The sequence below is a fragment of the Pleurodeles waltl genome, chromosome 9 (genome assembly GCF_031143425.1).
Source record: "Pleurodeles waltl isolate 20211129_DDA chromosome 9, aPleWal1.hap1.20221129, whole genome shotgun sequence".
NCBI lineage: Eukaryota > Metazoa > Chordata > Amphibia > Caudata > Salamandridae > Pleurodeles > Pleurodeles waltl.
Genome location: NC_090448.1, coordinates 268,034,805 through 268,057,172, shown reverse-complemented (window position 1 = coordinate 268,057,172; position 22,368 = coordinate 268,034,805). Strand labels below are relative to the sequence as shown.

General features: G+C 45.4%; 1 protein-coding gene across 1 annotated transcript in view; it reads left to right on the top strand.

Annotated features, from left to right (window-relative positions):
• Positions 1–22,368, top strand: part of NOL8 (nucleolar protein 8) — a 270,845-nt gene that overhangs the window by 105,520 nt on the left and 142,957 nt on the right. Inside the window, exons 9-10 of the mRNA XM_069206675.1 lie at positions 7,689–7,808; positions 10,760–10,850. Coding sequence (XP_069062776.1) covers positions 7,689–7,808; positions 10,760–10,850 — 211 coding nt within the window. The remainder of the gene's footprint in view (positions 1–7,688; positions 7,809–10,759; positions 10,851–22,368) is intronic.

Here is a 22,368-nt window from a genome sequence, read left to right as displayed (position 1 = left end):
TGCAGGAGCTTTGCATGTCTCCTAGTTCAGCCTTGGCTGCTCAGCTATAGCTATCTCTATCAGCCTAAGCTGCTAGAACACTACTACTCTACTAATAAGGGATAACTGGATCTAGAACAAGGTGTAAGTAACATTGGTACCCACTGTAAGCCAGGCCAGCCTCCTACAGCCCTCCTCCCTGTCCAGCCTGTGGATTCCTGAAACCTATCCCCTGGACCAAGCCTGCAGCATCTTTGACCGCTGGGGTCCCCCTATGGAAAAGCATTGTGAGCTCGTTACTATGTTTACACCCTTTACCCGGACTCCCCTGTGCCACTAAAGGTGTGTGTTTGGTGCTGACCTGTGGCTGACCCCTATCCCCCCCAGTGCCCACCTAAACCCTCCAGGTCTGCCCCCCGAAGTCACGGGCTCTTACCTGCTAGCAGATCTGTTTCCGAGTGCCCCCAGTCTCCATAGGATCCCATTTTAAATCTAACACCAACTTTGACCTCTGCACCTGGCAGGCCCCGTGTTGCTGGTGGAGTATGTTTTGGGTCATCTTGAACCTCGACCAGTGGACATCCTATCCCCTGGAGACTGGAACTGTAAGTCGAGTATTTACCACAAAACTGCAATAACACTCCCTCACCCCCCCCCCCCCCCCCCCCCGACTGCTCTGCAAACTGCACTGTCAACTTTTGAAAGTGAAGTTTTACTTGCCTGTAAACTGTTTTATTTGCCAAACTTAAAGTACATTTGATACATATGCTTGATATATACTTAAAGCTGTTCTTATTTGCAACGAGAATCTTTTGGTTCTAGAAATAAAGTAACAAATATAATTTTTCCATATAAATACATTGGCCTGGAGTTACTAGTAATTGAGTGTGTGCCTCATTTCTTGACTGTGTGTGCACAACAAATGCTTTGCACTACCCTCTTGTAGGAAAGTGCCACTGTTGGCCTGGTTACCTCCCCACATTTTTCCTAGTGTTGCCAACTTTGATTGAAAGTGTGCTGGGACCCTGCTAACCAGGCCCCATCACCAGTGTTCTTTCCCTAAAACTGTACCTTTGTTCCCACAATTGGCACAGCCCTGGCACACAGTTAAGTCCCTTGTAAAAGGTACCAATGGTACCAAGGGCCCTGTGGCCAGGGAACATCTCTAAGGGCTGCAGCATGTCTTATGCCACCCTGGGGACCCCCTTACTCAGCATATGCACACTGCCTTGCAGCTTGTGTGTGCTAGTTGGGAGAAAAAGACAAAGTCGACATGGCACCCCTCTCATGGTGCCATACCTACAAACCACTGCCTGTGGCATGGGTAAGTTACCCCTCTAGCAGGCCTTACAGCCCTAAGGCAGGGTGCACTATACCACAGGTGAGGGCATAGCTGCTTGAGCAATATGCCCCTAAAGTGTCTAAGTCCATTCTCAGCCATTGTAAGTGCAGTGTAGCCATATTGAGTATATGGTCTGGGAGTTAGTCATTACATACTCCACAGCACCATAATGGCTTCACTGAATACTAGGAAGTTTGATATCAAACTTCTCAGCACAATAAACCCACGCTGATGCCAGTGTGGGATTGATTGAACAAGGCACACACAGGGCATCTTAGAGATGCCCCCTGTATTTTAGCCTAAGTGCTAGTGTAGGACTGACTGGTCTGTGCCAGCCTGCCACTTTCAAACAAGTGACCACATGGGGTGACGCCCCCCCATACAAAGCCCTACTCTTGGGGGGAAGTCCAGAGGGAAAATTAGCAAAAACAGGGAGGAGTTACAACCCTAGGAACAACGAGGGTGTAGCCACCCTCAGGGACAGTAGCAATTGACTACTGCCCCTGACCCTAACACGCCCCTAAAATCTAGGATTTAAGGGCCTCCCTGAACCCAGCCCACCAAATTCCTGGTGACCTACAAGAAGAAGAAGGACTGCTAAGCTGAAAACCCCAGCATAGAAGAAGGAAGACGAGAACTGCTTTGGTCCCAGCCCTACCGGCATGTCTCCAGCTTCAAAGAACCTGCAAAAAGAACAGCAACACGTCCAGCGGGCCCAGCGAACTCTGACAACTCCAGAGGACTGCCTTGCACCACAAAGGACCAAGAACTCCAGAGGAAGTGGCTCTGTCCAAAAGAAACTTTCAACCAAGGACTCCCACCTCACTCCGAATCTTGATGCCCACGGACCGTGTTCAGGTGGTCCACCCAGCAAGAAAGGGTCCCCCAGCGATAGGGAGCAAAAGCCCACCGTGGGTTGACCCCTTCAAGTCCCCACAACAATGCCTGCTAAGAGAATCCAGAGGACCCCCCCCCCCTAACTCAGATCAAAGATATCTAATGCCTAAAGGACATACTGCACCCGCAGCTCCCAGGCCTTGGAGAACCTGACCCCCGGTTTAGTATTGACTAGTAGGCAGCCCTCTGCTGTGTCCGACCAGTGGTGTGCCCCACACTTCCCCTCCCCTTCCTGCAGCCTCTGAGAGACTCCTGATGTCCCCCATAGATCTGCATTGGAAACCCAATGTCCTGTTGGCACCCTGCACCCGGCCGCCCCTGTGCCGCTGAGGGTGCATGTTTGATGTCTACTTGTGACCCCTCCAGTGCTCATCTAAACCCCCCTGGTCTGCCCTCCGAGTTCCGGGTACTTACCTGTTGGCCGACCGGATTCCGAGTACCCCCCGTCTCCATATGAGCCATATGAGCCAACATTAATTTGATCTCTGTATCCGACCGGCCCCGTGTTGCTTGTGGTGGCTGTTTGGGGTTAACTTGAACCCCCAATGGCAGACTACCTAAAAGCCGGGGATAGGAAGTGTAAGTCGAATGCATACCTGTAAACCCGTTCAATCTTTTCTTCCCCCAGGAACTGGTAACAATTGCACTGTATTCACTTTTAAAATAGCTTTTTGCCGTTTTAAAGAAAACTGTCTAAATTGTTGATTTCATTCAAAGCTATAATTATGAAAAGTACCTTACATTTTATGTACTTACCTGCAAACTGAATCTTGTGGTTCTAGAAATAAATTAACAAAATATATTTTTCTGTATAAAAACCTACTGGTCTGGAGTTAAGTCATTGAGTATGTGTTTCTTCTATTGCTTGAGTGTGTACAACAAATGCTTAACACTAACTTCTGATAAGCTTAACTGCTCAACCAAACTATCACAATTAGAGCATTAGTATTATATTTTATTGCCTCTGTCAAGCCTCTGGGGAACCCCTGGACTCTGTGCACACTATATCTTATTTTGATGTAGTATATACAGTATATGCTCCCTACACCTTTGATAAGCCTAACTGTTCGACCACACTACCACAAAAGAGAGCATTAGTACTATCTACTTTAGCCTCTGTTAAGCCTCTGGGGAACTCCTGGACTCTGTACACACAATATCTAATTTTGATATAGTCTATACAGAGCCAGATATGCCCATGCTATGTCTTTGTCGGTTCTTAGGCATAGTAAGTGATCAGGCAAGCCGTTTTAAGTACATGTGCTGGACACTGGTAAATACGAGTTCCTACATGATGGCTTCACTGAAAATAGAGATGTTTGGTATCAAACATCTCATATTAATAAGCCCTCACTGATGCCAGTGATGGATTTATTAATACGTGCACCCATAGGGAAGATCTAAAATCTACCAATATGCGGACTGACTAGTTTTAGCCAGCCTGCCACCACCAGATGTGATTCTAACTCCCTAGGGTGAGAGCTTTTGATCTCAGGTCAGAAATAAAGCCTGCTGTGGGAGAGGTGTTTATACTTGCCTCCCAACAGGATGACCTGCGAATCTGCATTCTAAGCCCACCGCCCTTGTATGCAGATCTGGCCTCACTCAAAGGAGAGAGGCCGATTCCCCTTCCCCAGGGCACATTTTACACCGGGATAGGCAGGAAATGTAGTATTCAGAGAGGTCTTTCCACCCTTCAGGTTAGTCCCACCCCTAAGGCAGCAGTTCCCAAACTGTGCGCCACATCACCACAGTGCGCCACAATAACCAGCCAGGGCGTCTTAGAGGAGAATCCATAATCTACACAACTCTTCAAATCAGTGTGTGCTTCAAAACTATCAATGTTATTCTTCAGCAGTGAAGCTAGATTGTTTCAGCAAACTACAGTTCTTAGCGTAGCCACTAGATGCCAGTATGAGCATACACTCCAAGACTGGCTCCTCTTACTCAAGCAAAATATTTCTAATGCCAGAATGTTTATTCCGTTTCAGGTGCAATTGAAATTCTAAGGCCACTGTCTAATTTGACGAATGCAAATATGACTAGTGCATTGCTCATGCCAGTTTCGCAAAACTGCTTGATTATAAAATAACCATTAAGGAATAATTGTCCCATCTTGTCCACCTGTAGCCGGCATACTGTATCCAATGATTGATGCAAAGCAGGACTATCTGCATTGATTCAATGATTTATGCAAAGCAGGACTATCTGCGATGAGCATTTCCGAGAGTACACCTTTGTTTGTCCTGCCCCAGTGTAAACAGTTAACTGTTTCAATGAATTGATATCTTAGACATTAACACAATAGTTAGTGTCCCAAGTGCACTTTGAGCTCTCTATAGGGGTGCTATTGTGCAGGAAACAAGCTTTTGTCCTGGATCAGTCATGGTAAATAAGCCCACCTCATGGGGCTGAGTAAGCCACTCCCATCTAAGTAAGAGACCTTTCGCTCTCCGCGCTAATTTAGCCAGCAAAGCTTGAAGTCTAGCATACGTATGATAACCTGGGTGTATGGATATGTGCATGAACAAATACAATCTTTTGAGCAGCACTACCACTTTAGCAACTGTGATTCTGCCTGCCAGAGCTAGGGTTAGTCTGATCCATCTTTCTATTTTTGTGGCACGTTTTTCAGTCATCAGTCCATAAGTTGTTTCTATTGATGACGATATCCAGATATTTCACTCTTTACTCCAAGTTAGTGAAAGTGCTGCACCATCCTAGTAGTGTTATTTGTGAGTAGGAACATCTCTGACTTGCTTCATTTGATCCAAATACCTAAGTGATCCCCAAACTTGATCACGTCCTGTATATTGTGCACCAGGTTCCCACCTGGGTTTTTGACAAATTAGAGAATATCACCTGCAGATAATGAGGGTAGGAACCGTTGCACAGGGGAAAGGTTCCTAAACTGTGCTGTGGCACCTTGATGCCCCTGGCTGATTTTGGCTGGATATGTCCAGCTCCAGGAGTGTGCAGGAAGAGCAAACAGATGCAGTACTGCGTGGTCCAAGAAAATAGTAGCCATATCCTTGCATTGCATGCACTCTTCTCCATACCGTCATCTCAATTTTCTTTAGGGCTTAAAATGGAAGGACTACTGAGGATGGGCTTATATCTTACCACCCCCTGCCAAAAAAGTAATGTACTATGGAAGCGCAGCCAAAGGCCAATTTGTCAAGGGAGCTGCCGGTTGATAAAGCATGGGAACCACTACCCTAAGGTGAGCTGCCTGATGAGGGCACCCCATTTAGAAATCTGCCATCTTACTGTTTGGCAGAAGTAGGAACTCTGGGACAGGGTTATGCCCATTTCCTACAGGAAGTGGTCATATAGGGGGTATAATGACCCTAGAGGTAATTAGACCATTTCCTACTACCCTACACTCCCCTAAACGCCCCTAGATTCAGTAATTAGGAGAGCCCCTGGCATCAGAAAATCAGATTCCTTACGACCTACATAGAATGAAGTCTCTCAACCGCATAAGCAAAGACTAAGGAAGAAGCACCTGACTTGGCCTCAGCCCTGCCAGCCTGTCAGCCGTGCCCACTGATTTGTACCAAAGTTGACTTGTCCTGCAAGCCACTGTGCCTCCAAAAGCCTGGGAGTCCTGCCTGCCTTCAACAAAAACCCAGGAACTGCCGTTAAGCAGCAGAGCTGCTTGCCTGTATCTTGTTGGCACCCCAGGAGAACTGTGAGGGCCCCTCACCACTGAAAACCTGACGCCTGAAAGCACTACTGCGCCTGTGCCGCCTACCCCAAGCTGAAGTGGACCAACGGTGCAAGTGTGGTCTCCCAGGCCTCCAGAGACAAAGCCCACCTTGGACGTGCCCACTGTGGACTCACCGATGCCACCTGCAGCCTCTGCTCGCAGGCCACCTCAACCTTGAGTGCTCCCACTGGAGAGAACTGGACGCCTCAGAACGCCTCTGCTCCTGTTGCCCCTGGCCTGTGGAGAAGAGGACATAAGGTGTCCCTCCCTCCCCGAGCATCTCAAAACTTGAACCCACCTGTTGGTTTTCCTCGACTGGACTCTGTCTAAACCTGCAGCCCCCTTTCAACCGGACCGATCCCCATTGACTAACATTGGGCAACCAACGCCGTACTACACCTCTACACCCAGCCATCCCATTGCTGCCCGGTGTGACATGTTGATGTGGTCCTGACCCTTGCTCATACTTACCTTAAGTCTTGAAGATTGGTCCTGTAAGTCGCTCTACTCTACCTGTTTGCTGTATTTGTTTTTCCTCCATAGGATAACATTGCAGCTTCCAATAATTGCAATGTCGACGTTTCAAAATTGTAAAGATTTTTCTTGCAAAACATACTTACCTGATAGTATTGACTTTAGTGCCTGAACATATTTAAAGATACTTGTTATTTTTGTAAATTGGTGTGGATTCCCTTATTGAGTCGGATGTCTCATTTATTGACTGTGTTTGACGATGTCTAACACTTCTCTCTGATAAGCCTAAGACTGCTCGACCACACTACCCCCTAAAAGAGAACTTTCGGATTGCTAGAGCAAGCTCCTGTCCACTGGCAAAGGAACCCCTGCACTCCTTGCACACTATAACTCATTCTGATATGTTGTATAGAGAGCCATCTTCCTACATGCACTGCTGGCGATCAAAGTCGCAAAAATGAACTGATGTCAGCTTGCCAAGGTGGTGCCTATATAGGTACCACATATTTCACTTCCGGCACAGATGCTGCTGATGCGGAGCTGAACTACTCTACCTACCAGTGTGACGAGTAGTGCTAGAAAGTTTCCTGATGCTGGGGATATTTCTAAAGTAGGGAATATGCAGCTAGCTGGAGTCTCTACCGGAAGCGGCGTTACCAAAGGTAATTACCTTGTTCTTCTAATCTGCCATATTCCTTAAGTGTGACAACGTTAATCTGCCCACAAGTTCACTGTGTACTACAACAATGAAATTGGTCTGCAACAAGTGGGTTTTAATCTCTAAAATACAACTATTATATCACCAGCATCTATAAAGCATATTTATTTCTTCTTTTTGTGTGGTCCCGTTTGGGATATCAGTGCTGTTTCGCCATGATACTGTGGAGTTGCCATTGTCCACTGTTGTGGACTTCTGATGTTGTTTAAGACCAAAGTGTTTGGTTTATTTTACCTGGGAAGGGGTGGGGGAATGGGGTAGGTAAAGAACATTGTAATTTTATGTGTGCAGTAAGGTTAAACAGCCTTCCATCATTGTTAATCATGTTGTCGTGGTATGGTTACTAGGCATAAACTTAGTGTCTTGTACTAGTTTGTTGGTGGACTGGGCAGTCAGGCTGGTATCCCCAAATAATTTGTGCTAAATCCAAAAGTATTTGAGCGATGTGGAGTTACATTCAGCCATCCGGAATGCCGCTGTAACCTAGGTCTAGGATCATGAAAGGTTTTTCAACACAAAAATTTGCTTGCTTTAAATGTTAGTTTTGTCTTTTAAAATATCATTAGGAAGCTACTAGCAAAAAGCCTTCAAAGCTGTTTGAGAGCAGTGATGAGGAGGATGTGGAGGAAGACAATGAGAAAATATTCAGCATTAAATCACAGTTTGAAGGCAAAGCTGGCGAGAAGGTGAGTGAACATGAACTCTTCACTTGGCCAAAGGAATGTCAATTTATGACTTTTAGCAGAGAAGTACTGAATGTGACAAGTTTTCCAGCTCTATAATTAGTGTGCATTATAATTGACAGAACCCTGCCTAGGCTGACACAAAGAAACTGAAATGGGACGAACAGAATGCTCAAATTGAACTGTAATATCACATTATGTGAACTTCGAAGAAGCACGAGAATGGAAAGCAACGTAGAGCTGGGGTTATGATTTTAGTTCTGTTGGGGAGGGACCGACCACGAAAATGGTATGTCAAGTAGGATAGGATTGGTTGACGATTTTAGGAGGGGATAGGATTGGCACAATGTTAAGTATGTTCTTGGAGATGGAGCAGGTGTAAAGTCCAAGTATTCGTTACTCTGTAAACAGACTAACTCGGGAACATGCAGCCATGGACAATGGTAGGCATGAAGCTAGAATGGAAAGCAATGCACCCTTCAGAAAGCAAACAGCTTTGATTGCTCGGTGTTGGTGCATGGAATTACAGATGCCACTGAATAATACCTTAATAATGCTAGAATGCGCGCATGAAAGCCATTATGCTAACTAATTGCAGATACATCAAATTGATAAAATAAAAAATGTGCTAAGGCAAATACTACATGTGTGAAATCTCTAATATAAGTGAGACTAGAAGATGAAGAAAACAAAAACCACAAGCAAATACACTGCTAAACGTAGCTCAGGAGTTTACAGGAATAGCTAGAAGCAGGTAGTGCCGTACAGGCCCGGGCTAGAGGTCCATACATGGAGTGCCCAGGTGGCATCTGGTACAGGCAGAGCCAGACTGAAGCAGGGATTGAGCAGAAACAGGAAGTACAGCTGCTTCTGTAGTAGTTGCAAAACAAGCCAAGAACTTGGAAGGATTTGCTACGACAAATGCACAAACAATTAGATCTACAGTGAAGCAGGATTTGTTTGGTACTTGTGACCAGAGGTGCGTCTGCTGGGTTATGGAATAACCTGTTGTAGGTGGACATCTTCTCAAGTTTAGCACTCGTGGAAACAGCACAGAACAGACAAACCACACTTGGAGACAGTTATGCATCCCATTAGAAATATTACACTTGGGCCCTGGTTATAGTAGGCCGGAGTTCTCCAGCAAGACAAAAATGGCCTTGGAAAAAGTCAAACCATGTAGCATTTGTTCGATTGTTCTTCGGAAATTGCCAGCAATTCCTCGCAGCCTAGTACATCATATAGCACCAGGGGCAACATTGTTTTGTCGCATCTGTGTTACCTGTGTACATTCTGTACCAAATGCATTGCCTACACAACGAATACTATTGCTAGTATGCTGTTTGAATCACAGTATATCAGTCTGTTATCATACAAAACAAAGCACTAATATATAAACGCTAAAATCTGCATGATGCAGTAATTACCTTATGGTTTTCCTCTGTTATATTTTGGCAGTTTTGACCTGCTGAAATGGAACTCGGGTTGAGGAATGCAACACATCCGGATTGGATGTGTTAAATAACACTCAACTCGTAATATGCACGGGTTGCAAAAAAAAACACTGACTCACAATCAGGCCCTTATAGTGTAATGTTTGCGGATAACAACATGGACCGATTATTGCCTTTTATTCATTATAGTGAACTTTAAACACCTCGAAGAAGTGAAACCACTAGAAACTGTTAACTTAAGAATGATCTTTGGGTATGATGGTAGTCAGGATATAGATCTCCTTTAAAATATAAATTGGAAAAATAAACCCATGTGACACGTGTCATTCTTTGATTAGAAAAGAAAGACCTAAAAAGAAATTACAAATATGTTTGAAATTATTTGTATTGTCCTGGAATTCCTCGGGAGTTATATAAATATGTGCTCTATAAATTCATAAACTTTCATCAATATCATTCAGAATGACTTCTTGACAATTCCAAATTGTCCTATAGATTGTTTTTTACTTATACTTATATACTGCTCCTTGTGCTGCTGTGCACTGTTTCTTTCTCTCCCAAACTGGCACAGAGCTATAAAAGTGCCTCTTTAACATGATAATACTGCCGATGCTAAACCTCTAAACTGAAAACGATGAGTGCCTTGTTCTAGGGTAAACAGGAGAAAGTCATGTTGTATGTGCCATTTGGCTGCTTGTTAGATGACTGCTGGTATGTACTTCGAATTTGACATGGACATTTCCTTGCTAAAGGCAAGTCTGTTACCTTCAAGTCAAGTCAATGAACACTCTTATCTTTCTTTACTAAATTGAATAAATTATCTTTACAACAAAAGTAACACTACATTTTTAAACTATTTACACCGTATGCTGATGAAGGTTTGTAACGGATATGTTCGAATTATACCCTATTGAACTATGCTGTCTAGAGACAAGTGACCTACATATTCTCTAAGGTCACTCATGCAAAATAGGTAATATTTTAGTGTTCATCTGCTTGGAATCTGCTAGTCTTTCTCGAATAATTATTATGCAGAGGTTTTATGGATGTTCAGAAACATGGGCATACAACATAGATGTTAAAACAGGGAGTATTCAATTCTAGGGAGATAAGCATGCAAGGAATATGCAGAGTGAAGCTGTGGATATCTACTTCCTTGTCTACCCTACTTTTGGCTAATTAGCTTTTGTGTCCTTTAAAGAACGACTGAAATATTACCCTTCGATTTGTGTATTGTGTTGACTTTGTTGTAGCAATTACATCTTATAACTTGGACTGATGTATTTGAGCCTAGAAAGCCCTCTTTTTGACCAATTGTGTAGTAAAACAATTGTTAATGTTAACTATATTGTTTTGTCCATGCTTCACACACAGACATTGTAACTCAGTTTTCAGCAGAAGTGTTACAGCAAATGTTTTCCAAAACTGCCTTTCAATTTGATTGCAAAGAATAGGCATTTCCCCAAATTCTAATTTTGAGTCTTGTTTCTGGGTGTGTAGCTCATGTATTTACAATCCAGATTTGGTACAGATGAACGTTTTCGTATGGATGCGCGCTTCCTTGGAAGTGACCACGAAGAGGATAATATAGGTGAGTGTGATTTAAGCATTGATTGCCAAGTGGTGGAAGCCTCTGACATTTTCTAGTTTATTTTGTATGTGCTGTTGATGTTGCACTCTGAAATGTGGTTGGAATATAACATAGTATCACTATAATGGAGAAAAAGCAGTTTGATGTCAGATAACAATGTAGATCAGCTTTCTCATGTCTCAGTCCTGCTAATCTGTATACTTCAGACAGCTTGTTTGGGATTCTACATTGTAAATAACACAGGCAATTGTTGCACACCCTTTGTATGCTAATAATTTCTTTGTGTGTATGCCCCTGAAACACATGATAGTTGAAATATATATCAGTAGCTAGCAGCAGAAAGTAAAACTCATGGGACAGAAAAGTCCCCTGCATGGTGAGGGACATGGACCACCTACCCTGAGTGCCCCAACTGCATAGACATCTGGACCACAGTACTGCTTTTTGGTCATGGGTGAACACAGATCATGTGTGTCCATTACGTAGGTCTGTCTACTAGTAATTTGGTCTTGTTAGACTGGAGGGGTGCACCAAGCGGTACCCAAAAAGTGTTAGTGGTCTAATGCCCTTGTGAGGCATTAAGTGACACAAGTGTGTCGGGGCCAACATACCTGATTTGTGTTTCTTAAGAGTCAGTAGTGCGAACAGGCATTTTTACCTGTGCCACTGGAGTGACGTACATGATTGACTGTCTATAGTGCCATGCAGCATGCTGTTGATTTGTGTGGTGCATAATATGAAGACCTGTGAGTTCCTTTTTGGAAGCCCAGGGCCTCAAAATGTGAGTTGGCGGTCATGACTGCAACCCCAGATAGGAGATGTAGATTACTGACATTTCTGAGGGTTGGTGTGGGATCATGAACACTGTAGGAAAGGGAGCAGGGCATCCTCAGTGCACATCAAAGATCTTTGATTCAAGGAAGATTAACTGATCAGGGGGAGCATGGGCTCATTGTCAGGCAACATCGTAGGACTGACATGGTTGGCACTGTTGGACCAGAAAATCATAAGAGTGGAAGGCATTTGAGCATTTGTGAGGCATATTTTAATGGAGGCTGATAGCCAGATGGGACCCTGGTTACTGTCTTGGCCTGTGTTGTGGGTCAGTCGTAATTGCAGATGCTCCTCACGTTGCAGACTGTCCCTTTAACAGAGGACAGAGCAGACAGAAATTCAAAGATGACACCCATAGCATGAATTTCAAAGGACCAAACACAAATTCACATCTGTGTCTTCATATGGACTACAAAAATTGGAGCATAATTGCCACAAGCTGTTCATCTGCTTGAATAGAAGATCACCAAGACTTCAAGCTGCTACAAACAGGACTGGGGAGCAAGGTTTGCTGGCTAGGCGAGAGGCCATCACCCAAGAAGGTCAAGACCACTTGCCCTGAGCATGGAGGACCAGCCTTCTGGCTGCCTGCCAATATTAGCGGACCTTGTGAGGAGGAGGGGAGCACCTGGAAGGAGCTAGGCCCAGCGAGGATCCTGTCAATTGGATTCCAGTGAGCGAAGTTTGAGACATCCTGTCTCGAGTGTTGCGAAAGTGCGGGCCACCCTTTCCTTTCATGGACAGTCAGCAAACAACATATGCCAGGTGTGGGCCATTGGGAAGCTTAGGGCTGTCCCCTTTGCTGTAGTAATTTGGCAACTCCGATGTGCCACATGGGGACCACAGTGAAGTGTAGGGCCGTTGCTTTGTGATGGAGTATGTCTGCGACCCCTTTTGTGCCAGGTGGGGGCTACTCTGAAGTGTAGACCTATTCCACTGGAACACCATGCCAAAAGGAGAGACCACCTCCATATGGTAACGCTTACGGAATGGCGAGGAAGCTATGGAGGAGACATCTGACACCACTGCAGGCTGACCAGAAATTGTGGGGACCTGACTCTTCACCCAGAAGAGACCACAAGATGCAGCAACTGTCCTCTATTTTGAGGGCAGATCCCAAGAAGACTCTCCCAGTCCTCCCTGAACTCGCTGGTTGCCACAAGTCAGGTAAGACTGTTCTGGGCCTTCAGGCCTTCCTGGACTTGCACAAACATACAGTGTATCACTGCTCACATTGACTCCAGAAGCCAGAACAAGACTTTGTCACGTGGTGACTAGAGTGAAAGTCGCCTACATTATCGAATGGGGAAGGACCAGCTGTATTAGAAGGAACGAGTGGACTTGGAGACATTGCCCAGGACAACGCTAGTGCACCAATATCAAGAGATTGGATATTATTTATTGTGCTGTTAATGTACTTTGTATGCTTCTATTAAATACTACCTTTATTACAAAAGTGAATATTTGACTGAACAGTCAGCTTATTGGGAGTTACTGTTTGTACTTTGAGTCTTACATCTGTGTATGCCTTGCAGCTACCTCTCTGCTGGGAAGCCTTGGACTGCTTGACAGACTGTACCACTAAGAGTAAAGTGCTATAGGGGCCCAGCCCAGGTGTTCAAGATCCATGGTAGGTCGGGCCCTGCACAGCAAGGTTAAAATACCTTAATTCCCACGATTGGGCCCAATAGTCCCTGCCTGCACCATGGCTATCTGAAATGGTTTCTGACAGAACCACAAGTCAGTGGCACTTATTTTAGTATGCTCCAGAAGAAAATTGAACAGTGACATTTATTACTATAAGCAAATGTCACTGTGGCTTGTACAAATAACCGCAAAAAACAGACCATTATTCTACAATAATACATTATCACATACACAAACATACTCATATACATAAACATATCACCTTCAAGTATCCTTGTATTGAGCCCAGGAGATATAGGGGGTTATTCTAACTTTGGAGGAGGTGTTAATCCGTCCCAAAAGTGACGGATTTACCACCAGCCGTATTACGAGTCCATTATATCCTATGGAACTCGTAATACGGCTGGTGGTATATCCGTCACTTTACCGTCACTTTTGGGACGGATTAACACTCCTCCAAAGTTAGAATAACCCCCATAATGCTTACCTATGTGTCTTTGATATAATCTAGACTTTCCAGTAGATCAGAATGGAAACTCTCCATTCTATTTTAAGACCAAAAGTTCCTATTACATTGTTTTTGCACCCCAATCGGCACTTGATCAATATATTTAAAGAAAACTCCTCAGAATATTTTATAGTACATTGTGTTTCTGGCTGAATGGGTGCCAAACCTTTGCCCTCATCTTCTCATTTATCCCCCTAACTATCATCTAGCTTGAGTTAGGGTTTGGACCATACCTTAAGGTTCCCTGACAGATAACAGCCTCTTTCTAAAGGATTCTTGTACCTGCAGATTCCTCCCCTTCTGAATGTCCCCAGACACAGACTGTATCCAGAAACTTTTCAACGCCAGCACGGGCACCTGCTTCAGTTAGTGGAGCCATAAAGCAGGCCTGACTAGCTGACATCAGTTGGCATGGGTCTGGACCTCGCTCTGTGAAGAGCCTCCCTCTGAGATTTCGGGGCAGTGCTTTACCATGTTGCCTGCCAAAATGGTAAACTTTAATCTCTGTAAGAAATATGATAAACACATGTCCATTTCAGATACTGGCAAAGATTGCCTCTGGTATCTTGGCTCTGACCATGATACGACGGCCTGTAACTCTTGCAAGAACATGCATGCCAAGGCCTCAAAAGAGAGGGAGGCCAAGCGTTTCATCGCCAGGGCCCACAAGTTCTAACCTCAGTCAAGGGCACCAGAGTCTTTCTCCTAAATATCAAAGAAGAAGCACAAGAAAAACTAAGAATATTGTACTTATCATCACTCCAAATAAGTCCTCGAGACTCCGACCCTAGAGGATTAGTTTTCGGAGCCACAATTGCTAGAGGATCTAGTCACAATCAGAGCAGTGTCTGCGACTCCCACCAACACAACGCCATCTCGGTGGCCCTTGATGCTGCAAGAACCAGGGCCTCAGCCTCAGGCCCTTTCAGAGTTCCCCACTCTAGGAGCAGACTCTGTTACAATCCTCAACATCATGCTTGACCTCTTTAGGCAGGCCATGGCCCCCCTGAAGCCACTTTGATCTCTATGGGACTTGATCCTAGCATCTTTTCCATTGGTGGACTTGACCTTGGGTTTGTTTGTCCCTTTTTTGCCCTTGCCTTTAGTACCAATGCCTACATCGGCTCAACCCTTTTGCCATTACCTCCACGGCAGTCAGCAGGATTGTAGCCAGATGCTATCGACCTTAAACTGGCACACCTACATTTTTTCACTTTTCATTCTTCACATGGGAGTCTAGCGGTTCAGGCCTCATTCTTCCAGGAAGTCACCTGTATCGTTTTCTGCATCCCTGATAGGGAATCAAAAAAAGCGTCTGAGGTTTTTGTCGCAAACCTATTTTCCCGCAGCCTGGCATTTAAGTTGCTTAGCGCATCCTGCATCTTGAAATGCTGTACCCTTTCCAATATGATATGACCAACTTAGTAGTACTAAACCTGCCAGGGAATTTGGAGCCATGCTTCAAGGAATTTTTAAAAGACGAAAAATAATCAAATCTGCAATTGATACCATAGAATCTGTTGTGAGAACCATGAGCATCTCTATTGTCATCCGCTGTCATTCCTGGTTTAGCCCTTCTCGGTTATCATCAGATGTCTAACCTGCCCGAATGTAATTATCATTTGATGGATCCAAGTTTTGTGACTGCAAATTGGGCTCGGACCTTGATAGATACAAGGAGAATAGGGCAACCGTGATGGTCCTTGTTTTACAGCCTCCTCAGTGAGACGACAAGCAATTTGTCTAATTTAGGGGATTTGAGATAGGCTTTAATTTTCAACAGCGTCATGCCCTGCAACCACAACAAAAGCCTCGGAATCCTCTCTATAGATGGTACTTGGTGCTCTCTCTGCACCTCCTGTTCATAGGGGCAGTACTGGTTACATCATTGCCACCCCTCCCCCAAAAACAAATTGGAGAATCCAGGACATTAGTTATGATTCTGGTGTTTCCGGAAGTTACTTGAATTCCTGTTCTGATGGTTTTACGCCTGCTAGGTCTTCTGGCTTCTTGCATCTCTCTGGTCACGCACTCTGGCACATGATGGCCCTCGAGTGATGCCTCCTGAAGGCAGTGATTCTAGCATGTGATTTTCCAGGACGCTCCAGCATAGTTGACCTAGTGGAGTTTAGAGGAATACCTTATTTCACGGATGTTCTTCCAACCCATACAACTGTGGTAACATACTTCCACTCTACGGTAGGGTGCTTAGGTAGAAGAACTTGAGATCTGAGGTTTGTAGTATTCACAGGAGCAGCTTCTGCACTCTATTGGCCAATGTTCCCTGTAAGGCGCGCGCGCACCTTTCATTCCCCCATCGCGCAGGCCCCTTTGGCAAGCGCGCATGTTGTGAAAACAGCGTTTAAATGCCGCGGGAGTGTTTTAAACATCATTTGGCGTACTTTAGCATACAAGCGAGCAAGTGATATTTGTCTTGGAAATTAATGGTTAATGAGCTAGGAAATGCTTCAGAACAGTAGAAAATGTGCTGTTATCAAATGTTCCACCATTCCTATACTTTGTGGTAGTTTATATGCGTTATCACTTTCTAAGCCTAAATAAGCCTTTTAGAGCAATATACGTGCTCCCCTAACAGGTCATGTCCTTGGGGTGTGCAACCAGGTCACAAAACTGCCTTGATGCCCTATTGCATGGAGCAATGATATCCCTTTTTTGCTTTAGTGGTATGGAGAGGCTAATGCCAAAGATCTTGGCTAGTTATGCGCTGCGCACGCGTGAATGGTCAATTTCTTGGCGCACGTATCCTTGGCTGCAGCGCACAGAGACCGCACACAGTGGAAAAAAATTAGAGGGAACATTGCTATTGGCCCTCAAGTCGTTCCTTCATTTCCATCAAGGACTTTGCAAACACCACAAGCACAATGAGTTATATCAGCAAGCAGAGAGGAGAGAGTCTCAACCTCTTTGTCGGGAATCGCTGGGACTCGGTCTTGGGCTCGCTTGCACAAAGTATGCCTCTTTGTAATGCCTGTTGGGCTCTCTTGACGTCAGAGCTGACAGCCCCCAGACAGCATTGCCTTGCAGATTAAGAGTGGTGTCTCTACCAGTAGGTGGTCTAGCTCATCTTTTCTCAATAGGATACCCCCTCATCTGCATCTGTTTTTACTCATTGTAACACACCTTGCCAACAGTTCTGTTCCTTCCCATATCAGTTGCAAGAAGCCTTAAAGGAAATTGTTCAGTTGAAGTTGAATTTTCCTCTTCTCTCTGCGTTTCTTTCATTGATTCCTCTGGTTCTGAAGCAACTTCACCAAGAATGGGCTCAAATCATTCTCAAAGCACCGATTAGCCAAGAAGGATGTGGTATACAGACCTACTGTATCTATCCTTATTGTCCCTGTTCTCTCTTCCACTCAGAGTTGACCTTCTTTCCCAATTGGAGGAACAAATTCTGCACCTCAGCCTCTAGAACCTCCACTTTTATCCCTGGAGATTGAGCAAGGACATCTGTCTTCTTTGCAGCTACCAGCAGAGGTGATAGATGTCATTCTGTCTGTGCGCTGTCATTCCAGCAAGACATTGTACTCCTCAAGGTGGAACAAGTTCATCACCTGGTGTGCTGCGAATAACGTGGATCCCTTGAAGGCCCATTTATCTGACATCCTCAGTTTTACCGTATTGCTAGCCCAGCACAGCTGTGCTGGGGGGACTGTCAAGGGATAACTAGTAGCCTTTCCTGCATTCCTCTGTCTTCCGGACCAGTCATCCCTATTTAAGATACCCATTAATTTACACTTTCTGAAAGGTCTGACAAACATTTTCTCCTTCACTACCCATTTGTCATGCCTCCATGGTATCTTAAGTTGGTTTTAACCTTTTTGATAGGGTTCTCCCTTTGAGCATCTTCTCAGTTGTCATTTAAGGCTTTTGACCATTAAATATGTTTTTCTAGTTGCCATAATTTCAGCAAGACATGTCAGTGAGTCAAAGATGTTGAGTTACCGACCTCCCTTCACTTGATTTTTCACTAACAAATTGATCCTCAGAACAAGAACTGCTTTCATATCTAAGGTAGTGACCCCATTCCATTTGGGTCACTCCATCATCCTTCCTTTCTTTAACCCCGCCTCCATATCTCACCAAGGAGGAGGAGAAGTTAATTTTCCAGTTGGCTGGATCCAAAAAAGGCAGTCAGTTTTTACACTGACCGCACTACAGCATTCAGAACAAATGACCAGGTCTTGTAGGGTCTGCAGGCAATAGGAAGGGAAAAGCTAAACAGAAAAGTACCTTATCTAAATAGATGATTCTGTACATTAAGATTTGCTATGCTTGGCCCCTTAAATATCTACCTGCGTACTTCAGGGCTCATTTCACCAGGGCCAGATCTTCCACCTCAGCATTTCCCGGTGTGAGTCTGTGACTGAAATCTGCAGAGTGGCAACATGGGTATCCTTTTGCACTTTAGTGAAGAACTACTGCTTGGATTATGAAGTGTGATCATTTTCCCATTCTGTCCTCCTTAGTTAACTTGTACAACCATCTATCCAAGTCCCTCCATCAAATAATGTACTGGTCGACAATCTATTCAAAAGATGAGGAATCGGCAGGTAGAAGTATCCATCAGAAGAAAAAGTTGCTTACCTTTGGTAACAATCTGTGTCGTGTAGCTGTAGATAAAGCTGCTGTGCATATTCTTTCCATGTAGTGTTGGGCTCGGACATGTGCAAGTTGTTTTTCTTCGGGGAAGTCTTTTGAGTCACAAGTTATAGTCACTCCTCCTGTGACTGGTAATGTGCATACGCATTGGCTCCATTGTTAGATTTTTTTCTTTTGCTGTTAAATTTGGAATGTGGCGCTGAAGCTCCGAGTCGACGCGGTGTGGCGTTCTTCATAAGGGCCCTCTGGTGTTTTCACCCCGTAGGCACAAATCAGTTGTGTTCTTTCCAGTCTTTTCAACTTTGTCCTGGTTCCATCAGTTAAGCCCCCAATATATTGTTGATGCTTTGTTTGGTACTTGAGCCCTTATCAGGCACTTCTACTCGGTCACCCTTCTTAAAAATGTGCAGACCGTGATGGAAAGGACCTCTCTCCAGTACTGTCCAGAGTGCCACTCGAAGAACTTGCGGCAAGATAACCATCCAGTCTGTAACCTCAGCTTGTCACTGTGGGGCACAATGACACCTCCTGCACCGCCTTGCTCGCAATCTGGTCCATGAAGGCTCTTAGGGATCTCCGTGATCAATGCCTCGCTTGTCACAAGAAGGCACAGCGACAAGATGAGGAAACCAACATCTTAGGTTAGTACGTCAAAGTAGAAACTGGCACCTCCACATCAGCCTTCCAACCAGCGGCCATCCGCCCGGAGTTTAGTTCTTCAACAGCCCCCACCGGCCCAAAGCCCGAAGACATCGACTGTGTGTACTGTATCCCACCACCCCTCAGGGATTGGGCGTCACACCCGCTAGCAGCTCAAGAGCCGCCATGGCAGGCACTGACACAAGGTTTCAGAGCAGACTCTGGTCCCTGGGGCAGAACTGCTGCACAAGATACGGCCTTCGTAGGCCTAGGCAACGCCTATGATGCCTTCAGTCTCACCAGCGAAGACGGGTTCTTCAGTCCCGCAGCACAACTTAACGTCCAGACCGGCTTCGAAGCTGAAACAGCCGTCAGCACCGACTCAGCCATCTACTCCACACTCCTCAGTGGGCTGCGAGGATCTTGAAGCCCCCATTCTACAGTGCCATCAAGAGGAGCTGGACAGTAGGCAGAAGAGACTATTCATCTTCGCTCAAATGTGCAAGATTTCTGCCAAATTTCCACCAAAGGTGTAAGACAATCTTTCTTGAAAAAAGAAGCTTACCTTAGAGGAGAGGCTTACACTGGAGCTACCACCACCTCCTAAACTGAAAGTATCTGGACAGGGGCATTCCTTTATTTCTTCACCTCCTCCCTCTCCTTCTCCTCCTCGTAGAATTCCTCTTCCGCCATGCAGGGTTCTCATTCCTCCATCTAAAGCATGATTCCCCCTCCACCACACAGGCCATCCATGCCAGAGAGGTCCTCGCATTCCTTCTCCAGGGAGGGTAGTCTCCTTCATCCTACAGACCCGTATGATGCACCATATAACCTGGAGCCCCAGGGTGATACTTGAGACAACTATGTTATTGTTCCCCCCAGGTGACCATGACCCTGACCTCACTCCCAGCCAAGCCTTCCTCTCCAGGTAATACCACCTCACATCACAAGGTCATCCACAGGTCAGCCACCTTCCACACAGTAGGCTTACACACCATCACAGAAGATTACTTATTGGTGGAAATGTTCACACACTCACATACCTAACCATGTTTAGGAGTATATTGAAATCCACTCATGATGTTTTTAAAGACCCTCCAAGGCCACAGTAGTTCCATCCAGGATCGACAAAATGTTGAAAGGCTTCCCCCTCTGACCCACCATACAATAGAGGGCAGCGCGCACTCGACTTTCTGGTTGTGCACACTGCCCATAAACAGGCGAATGCACAGGGTTCTGGTGATGCCCTGCCACCTGACAAATAAAATAAAAAGATAGATGCAGCGGGCAGGAAGTGGCCCACTCAATCAGCAATCGATTGGTGCATCGCTAACTTGGTCGGCCTACTTTCTAGGTATTACCGAGCACAGTGGGATGAGATGGTGGACCTGATCCAACACTACTCAGATCAGTACAGGCAGAGGGTCAGGCGTTGGTAGCCGAGGGAAAAACTATCCCGTATATGCCCTCAGATGGGGAACACCTCTTTGGGCCTTCAAGTTGATCAAATACTAGAGAATATCAAAAAGCACACAGACATGGCCAAGGCAATGGGAGTTCTTCAGTCACCATCACCTGTGGGTCCTTTGGTTGCTCACAGTTCTGTGGTAGGACCAATGCCACCTCACCCGAAGCGTCCACCTCATACCAGAGGCAGCAGCAGGCCTACCAGGGTTATTCTAGAGGTGACTATAGGGGAAATAACTACAAGAGCAGAGATGGTGCTGCAAACGAGAGCCATCTCTGCCAATCAGTGACTCCCTCTCCCTTGACCACACTACTTTTTTTAGGGGGTTGGGGGGCTCTCAACTTGAAGTATGTCTGTTTACACATCCCGATCTACCCTGCACACCAGCATTCATGGTATGTGGACAACACTTTCAATTCAAGGTACTACCCTTTGGGGTAACTACGGCCCAGAGAGTCGTTTTCAAATGCCTTGCAGTGATAGCGGTTCATCTCAAAAGGAGCAGCGTCAAAGTTTTCCCATGCCATAATAACTGGTTGATCAAGAGCACAAATAGACAGCAGTGCTTAACCAACACACAGATCATCCTAGATCTCCTCCATGATCTTGGATTCACTATCAGTGTGGGCAAGTCCCACCTCCAACCCCTTAAGATACAGCCCTTCCTAGGAGCAATTCTAAATACAGTCACTGGGAATGCTAATCCAGCCCCACACTGTGGTCTTGGTCTTCCAGCTGCTGCCTCTTCTTTTGTAGCCATATCACCAGCTAACAATCAGAACAGTAGTGCACCTCCCCATATGATAGCCTCATGCATTGCCATTGTTCCTGACACTCACTTGCACATGCGTCCACTTCAAGAGTGCCTTGGGTCAGAGTAGTTGCAAACGTAGGGTCTTTGGGAGGATCTATTGTTGATTTGGGCCGTCGCCCTCTGCAGTAGTGGAACAGCACCAGCCTCTTGCAGGGCAGACTGTTTCTGGACCCGGTTCCACAGATGGCCATTACCACGGACACCTCTCTCACTAGGTGGGGGTACATAAACTGGATATGACTATTCAAGGCACATGGACGCCCCTTGAACATAATTATCTGAAGTTACTGGTAGTCCAGCTGTCTCAGAAAGCTTTTTTTTCTGCCACATATATCACAAAACAGTCCTGGTCAAAACAGACAACATGACTGCCATTTATTACCTTTAGAAACAAGGTTGCATACATTCTCCTCAGCTTTCAGCATTAGCGCAGAGCATTTGGTGATGGGCAATTCACCACAGGGTACTTCTTCCAGGGGAGTACCTTACAGGAGAGGACAACAGTTTCGCAGACCTGCTCCGCAGGATGCGGCAACAAGTCCACAAGTGGGAACTCCACCCCCGATCTCCGTTCTTTCAACATTTGGGGATTCCCCAATGTAGATTTGTTTGCAGCCACCAAAAACATTACATGGCCAAGCTTCGCACCCAGGGTACTGCACCCGCAGTCCATTTTCAGTGCACAGTGGATGAACTGGTGAGAGATATTAATGATAGGGTTCATGCTGACAAGGTTGTCCTTAGAAGGAACAGAAAGTTTCTCCCCAAGGTGAGGGTGTGGTAAAATAATTTAACAACTTGCCTTACTACTCATAGTAGGAGTCACTATGCCTCATGACTCGAAAGACTTCTTGTTGGAAAGTGCCCTCTTTGACATGGTCACCCCCACTTTTTGCCTGGTATCTGATGCAATTTTGACCAAAGTGCACTAGGTTCTTGCTAACCAGGTCCCCAGTGCCAGAGTCCTTAGTAGATGGTACTGCTGGTA